The sequence below is a fragment of the Vitis riparia genome, chromosome 16 (assembly GCF_004353265.1).
Source record: "Vitis riparia cultivar Riparia Gloire de Montpellier isolate 1030 chromosome 16, EGFV_Vit.rip_1.0, whole genome shotgun sequence".
Classification (NCBI taxonomy): domain Eukaryota; kingdom Viridiplantae; phylum Streptophyta; class Magnoliopsida; order Vitales; family Vitaceae; genus Vitis; species Vitis riparia.
This window is the reverse complement of record NC_048446.1, coordinates 1,302,826-1,310,165: the sequence shown is the minus strand read 5'-3', so window position 1 is coordinate 1,310,165 and position 7,340 is coordinate 1,302,826. Positions and strand designations below refer to the sequence as shown.

The window sequence follows — 7,340 nt, the reverse complement described above, 5'->3', positions numbered from 1 at the left end:
CTTTTTTTTTTGATATTTTTTAAATTAAAATATTAACTTCAAGACATGATTTCATTTATGTTAAATTAATCTTCAACATATTATTTCAATGAAACAAATTTTTGAAGTATTGGTTTTTTTTAAATTATTTTAAAATCATAACTTAAAATAGAATCAATGCACAAGTAATTGTATATAAAATGAAATTTAAGATTTAAATTCATATCAATAAATTAATTAATCATTTAAAAATTACCATTTAAGACAAAAATGAAATGGGGTTCCAACCCAAATCCCTTTTAAGAATTAAAAAATAAATAAAAATTAGCAAAATCAAACAACTGCACATGGGTGAAGGCACAGACAGGAAGACAACCAGGGTGGGGTGGGATCCATGTTTATTGTTTGGACACATTGATTATTCTCATGTGTATCTTGCCATTTCTACAAATTTGGGCACTGCCCCACCAATTTTAGGGCACTTCCCCTCCATTCTCATGATTGAAATTAATGAGAGTAAAAAAGATGAATAAGAATTTGATATGTAACTCAAATATTGTAAATATTTTTTAAAAGGAATATGAGCAAGTCATTTACTCGAAACCTCTAATTCATTAACAAGAGGTTTAAATTGGGAAAAAAATTGGGATTATCGGGTTTAATCAAATAGTCTCAGTTTCTAAAACGGTCAAACCTTTTACGACATACGACATCACATCATCATTATGACAGTCATGACTTAGAACCCCATGATCCTTGCCTTTAATACCTATTTTTGGATCGGGTTTTGAGCATCTTATTTGGGTTGATAAGATGATCATCGCCTTTTCTAAGACCATATCAACCCTAAACCGGGTTTTGACATGCATGAACCCATGCAGCAAAAACACTCCTAGAGTCCTACAAGCACAAGATCAAAGATCGGATCACAAAGAATACCGAGTATTAAGATCAAGGATAAACATCAAGTACTTGTACGACATAATTGTAGACAGAAAACCGGTTTGAAGATGAAAACAAGTGAAGTAACGAAGATGGATGTAAGTTCGTACATACTTGATCTCTAGTTAAGATTTGAGGTGACACAAAGAAGAGAGGTAGTCAGTATCAGTATTCCATTAATCGTCATCATAAGAGACATGGAAACTGGTGGTGCAGCCAGACGCCTCAGGGTCCTCAGCCCCACAGCAGTCATAGAACTTGGCAGCATAGGGAGGATCGTCTGGTCCCAATTCGTAGTACCTGCAACAAGGTCAGATAAGAAAGCATCAGTAGCAGAACTTGATCTTTCCATGATTAAAAGGGTAGAAAGCGATGAAAAATGAACGAAAAAGGGAAGTAAATATTTGCAATTATTGGTATATGGAAAAATAAATGTATTTCCAGGACAATGCAGGTTTTTCCCTTGTTCAGAAGTAAATTAAACGTTTAAGAAAAAAAATTTGCTAGACCGAGCAATGATTTGAGTGTTTGTCCTCTCATGGTGGGGAATTTGACGTCTTCTTCAATGGCCCAGCCTAGAAATTCACCTTCATTGTAAAGGTTAGAAGCTACAACATTTTTATCTGCTGATGGGGAGCATTCCAACTCATCATCCACCTCTTCTCGGACTGAAAAAAGTCACCTTTGTGGTTGAAGTCAGAAGCTTTTCTACATTTTCATCTCTCTCTCTCTCTCTCTCTCTCTCTCTGAAATGATATGTGGACTGGTTTCACAGCCATATCAGTGGTTTCATGAATATTGTCTAGCAATGACCCACATTTCATTCCAACCTACCCTCTTTCCCTCTCTCTGAAATGATATGCAGGCTCAGTTCTCCACAGGGACATCGGTTTGTTCCATGGATCTTATCTGCCTAATGACCCACATTCCATTCCAGCCAATACAGCAATCAAGAGCTCCCACTCTCTCTCTCTAATGATAAGAGAACTGACTCAGTCTCCAATGAGATGCAGACTTGGTTTTCTATAGTCACATCAGTGGTTCCATGAACCTTCTGTGCCAGTAACCAACATTGCATTCTAAACTCACAGCCAACCCAGCAATCAAGATCTCTCTCTCTCTCCAATGATACAAGAACTGACTCCCTCCCCAATGATAGGCAAACTCAGTTCCTCTATAGCCACATCAGCAGTTCCATGAACCTTCTCTGCCCACAACCAGCATTCCATTCTAAACTCAAAGGCAAAGGATTTCTTTCTCTCTCTCTCTCTCTAGCCAACCCGGCAAACTCAAAGCCAAACACTCAGCTTGAAATTTACCCAACAAATTTTGGCTCAATCCCAGAACAGGAATCTGATAGACTGTAATATAGCTCCAGCAGCCAGTCTTGTGTTATTGCTTCTGTGATCATCAATCTGGAATAGCATGTAAACAACAAGAAGTTGGGTTGCATGCAAATGCTATTTACAGATTCTAACTGAATAAAGAAAAATTCAGTTAGAACAAATAGCTTAGACAAAATCATCGCAATCACAAACTTTAGAAACTTGAGATATGAAATTACTTAGACACAGCTCAGTTGCACTTTGAAGTTTCCACAAGCAAGAAAAGTAATTCAATTGATCTAAAATAAAATCCTAGAATTATTTTTCTCACATTTGAATATAGATCTGCAGGAAGCAAAAAGGCAATGTGGGCAAGGGAGTTTTGAAGTACTTTTCTGGAAGAGAAAAGAAAAAGAACTCTTCAACTAGAGAGAACAAAAATAACTACGCTTTTGACAGCCAAAAATTTACCCTTTCTTCGTACCACTACCATTGCCACCACTAACACATCCACCGCCACCACCACCATCAATGTTACCACACCACAATCAAACCATCAGCATTACCGCTGTCACAGCAATGCACCAGCACAACCGCTGAAGGTTTTATTACACAGCTATCATGCTCATCAACTGTCACATGAAAGTGATGAATAAATTTTACGGACAATAATCCCTAGAGGCCTCGCTCAAGTGACAAGGGTCAGGATGTTAATGTGGGAAGTTCAAGGATTTGAGTCCTCTGGCCGGAACAAAAAAAACCATCACCAAAAAGATCATGTGGATGATAATGGCTGATAAATATTAACTGCTATTTTCATCAAAGTAGTAATCCATTATTTATTTATTAACATGACATTTTTTATTTATTCCGTAAAATTAGTAGAAGCAAAAAAAGATAAGTTCAAATTGTCCCTCAATTTTTCTGCCACCATACGACCACTGCCACCACTAGTAATAGTCCAAGAAACAATACCATGATGACTAGTAACGATGCTAGTTAAATCTTAAGAGTAGATACAGCGGCACATCTTCCACAAGCATTATCGCCATCACTGCTTTACAACAATGCGATCTTTGCACACAACCATCACCACTGCTGTAAAAACTATTTTTCTAATGTAATTCTGGCAGCAAAAAGCAAAAAGAATGACATGGAAATATAGTGTCCCTCTTGCTCAATTGAAATACTTAAGTAGATAGTTCCTTATTTGCTTTTGAAAGCATGTCTGTGCTACAAGAAAACAATATTCGGAATGTGTTAATATGGGATCAAGAGCAAGCCAGTGATGGAGGCAGTGGAGGTGATGGAAGGGAAGGAATTGTGCAGCTGTTTGTGAAGAAGAGATGATAGCATGAATGTGATATCCTTCTCCATCAGATTTATTTATCAAAAAACTGTTCCTTTTTCATCCCCAAAACCATATTACATCTGCTCATGTGCCAGAAAAGCCACATATAATCAAAAGTTCTTGCACAATCCCATGGATAACTTTTTTGTGCCCAGAAGCCTACTGCATCAATCGACTCAAGAGGTTGGCAATGGATTGGTCCATTCATATAAAATTAGAGGACCAGTCAAACCATCAAGTCATCATTTGACTATCAGCCAGCCTATTTAGCCCAACCAATGTTTCATTCATAAATACTCAATAAAATGAAGAGGTAGTATAACCTCAATAATGAAGATTTGGTGGGACGAAGGGCTCAAAAAGTACGCCTCAAGATTCACATGCTAAGACAACCGTTAGTGAACTAAGTCATCGAGGTGCACCTCAAAGTGTTGTAATGAGCATTACCCCCTGGAATAAATCTCGCATGCCTTTCTAAAAACCAGTACACATAACAAATGTCTCCAAACCGATAATACATGCCATTTCCTTCACTTGCAACATGAACTAAAGAAACAGTGCATGAAAGACATTTTGATGGGCACAATGACAAAGCATTACAAGCATAAAACCATATGAATGTAAACATATGCAATGTTTTATTTACTAATTAAACCAAGAAAAAAGTGTTAGAAAAAAAAAATACAGAGCTCTAAACTTGACAACAAGACCATGGTGTTGATTCTTGTGGTCTTCCACAACCTCAATCAAGTCTGTTTTATACCTTCCAAGGTAACAGTTTTTATGTACTGGCTTCTACATATGGATGGACCTATTTTATACCATCAGTTGAACCTCTGAACATTTTTAAACTACATTTTTCACCTTTTAGCTAATGTGCAAGAAATTTTTATATTGTAACAATGAAGAAATCAGGAGTAAGATATGGGAGTATATCTAAGCAATTCTATAATGCAACCCATCAAATAGTGCCAATGTGGCATGGGTTTTGGATCATTCTATGATGTATAATCAGTTTTATATGAAAATTATGAGCCAATTGGAAAAACCCATCAAATCAGCTGGATCAGAGGCCTGAATTCTTTGCATTCCACACTAACAAATCCTCAAAAGAGACAGAGTGCACAAGATTGTTAACAAAAAAAGAAATATGCATCAAATAAGGTGAATCAGAAAGTTGAATATCACTTGCCACACTAACAAATCTCCAGAAGAAAGAAGAAGGCATCATTATCAAGTGCTAACCCATAAAGTAATACAATGAACCTCAATATATGAACAATTTTATCTGAAAAATCACCAATAAATGAAAAAACCCATCAAATTAGCTGAATCAGAAAGTCACACCAAGAAATCTTCAAGAAAACAACAGTGTACACGAAAATCCTCAAAAAAACAAGATATACAAGGCAAATCAAAAACCTGAATTTCTCATTCTAAACTAAAAAATATTCAAAAGTAACATATGCAAAATTATCATTTGATAAAATGTAGAGTAAGGGAGAGACATGTGGTATGTTATCAAAGATTTAGGCATCACTATTGCGTGCCAACTTGCAAAACACTGGCATGGGCTTTGGATAATTCTAAAATATGTAATCAATTTTTAGCTGACAATTTATGAAAGGAATAGAAAAACCCATCAAATCAGCTAGGAAAGAAACCTGAATTCTTATTCACACTAACAAATCTCCCAAAGAAACAAAGAGTACCTAAAATTATCAATAAATAAAACACCCATCAAAGAAGGCGAATCAGGAAATTAAATTTCTCATGCCACACAGATGAAACTCCAAAAGAAACAAAAGGGCAGCAATATGAAGCGCTAACCCATCAAACATTGGCAGGGAAACTAGATCTTGCATCATCCTGAAATTCATGATCAACTCTTATCTAAAAATTTATCAACAAACAAGAAAAAAACCCATCAAACCAATTAAATCAGAAAGCTGAATTTCTCATTCCGAGCCCAAGAGTCTTCATAAGACACACAAGGGCATGCAAAATTCTATCAAATTAAGTGAACTAAAAACCCAAATTTCTCATGCCACACTAACAAATCTTCAAAAGAAAGAAAAAAGGGTATCAGTACTGACTGGTAATCATCAAATAATGGCATGAAAACCACCCCTTGCATCATTCCATAATACAATATCAATTTCATCCAGAAAATTCTCAACAAATAACAGATACCAATAAAATCAACTGAACTAAAAACATAAATTTCTTGTGCCACACTCATAAATATTCGAAAGAAACAATATGGTATCAGTATTTAGGGGTGATCCACCTAATTGTGGCATGAAAACTACCCCTTGCATCGTTCCACAAGTTATATCCAGAAAATTCTCAACAAATAAAAAATACCTATTAAATCAATTGAATCAAAATCCTGAATTTCTCATGTCACACTAACAAATCTTCAATGAAAAAAAAAATAGTATCAGTAATGGGCGGTGACCCATCAAAAAATTGCATGAATACAAGGTCATGCATCACTCTCCAATACATGATCAATTTTATCTGAAAAAAATGTCAGCAAATAACAAATACCTGTTGAATCAATTGAATAAAAAACATGAATTTCCCATGCCACACTAACAAATATTCAAAAGAAACAAGAGGGTATCAGAATTGAGTGAAGACCATAACAACTGCATGAAAACCAGGTCTTGGACCATTCTACAACACATGATCAAATTTATCCGAAAATTATAATAAAAAAACAAATACCCATCAAATCAGTTGAATCAAGAATTTGAATTTTAATTCAAAACTTAAAAACCTTCACAAGAAACAAAAAGGGTATGCAGAATTATAATGATAAAAGTTGTAGATAATGAGAGAGAGAAATGGGAAGGAAGTTCACCTCTTCTGGTCGTCATGGCGACGGCAGACGAAGAAGGAAGGGTGAAAGCGGCATGAAGCAGAGTCGTTTGAAGAGGGACTGTACATCTGTTTGCACCTTTTGCATAGCTTCTCTTCTCTCCCTTTCTCACCCGCCCTTTCCATTCTGGTTTCTCTCCCACTTTGGCTTCTGCTTCAGCCTCTGTAACGTTCGGGATGTGTATTCCTACTCAACACGTGCCCTCACGTGCCGATATAAACAAGTGGTTTTTATTTATTTAAAAATTTTTAATATGAAAAATAAAAAATAAAATATAGGTGTATATGATTACTAAATATTTTATCTATATATCCAAAAAAAGAATTAGGATGTATATGTCGATAAGAATGAAATTAGCAATTTTTAGAGATAATATCTTATAAAAAAAATTAGTAGCTTTTTATTTTTTTTGACATTATAAACTGTATGAGCAATATATATCAAGAGTAAAATCGAATATATTTTATTAAGCCCAGTTTAATAATTGTTTTCAAAAACAGTTTTTAAAAATTGTTATTTAATATTTTATAAAACAAAAGTCTATTTAAAACCCTAAAATGTTTTTAACCCATTTTTAAATATGTTTTAAAAATAATTTTATATCTAGTATTTTATTTTTAACCATGATATATATTTGTATAATATATTTTTTTTAAAACAATCCTAAAAAAATAAGTGAAAATAATTTAAAACAACTAAAAAATGTTATCTTAAAACACATTATTTAATGTTATTAAGAATAGAAAATTGTTTTTAAAAATAGTTACTTTCCTTCATTTTCTCTCATTTTCTCACTAACCAAACATGCATTGTGAGACCAAATCTCCAAGTATGAGTAACTAAATCTCATTTTTCT

The 7,340-nt window shown here is 34.4% G+C and overlaps 1 protein-coding gene across 2 annotated transcripts; it reads right to left on the bottom strand.

Annotated features, from left to right (window-relative positions):
- Window positions 1-902: 902 nt before the first annotated feature.
- Window positions 903-6,643, bottom strand: LOC117933136. Of its 2 annotated transcripts, XM_034854530.1 has the most exons (3): window positions 6,467-6,643; window positions 5,428-5,466; window positions 903-1,221 (listed from the first exon to the last, which is right to left on the bottom strand). In XM_034854530.1, the coding sequence occupies exons 1-3, from the start codon at window positions 6,607-6,609 to the stop codon at window positions 1,098-1,100; spliced, it is 306 nt and encodes a 101-aa protein (XP_034710421.1). In that variant the 5' UTR covers window positions 6,610-6,643; the 3' UTR covers window positions 903-1,097. The 2 variants fall into 2 exon arrangements, with proteins under 2 accessions (XP_034710421.1, XP_034710422.1); XM_034854531.1 differs by lacking the exon at window positions 5,428-5,466.
- Between the last annotated feature and the right edge of the window lie 697 nt (window positions 6,644-7,340).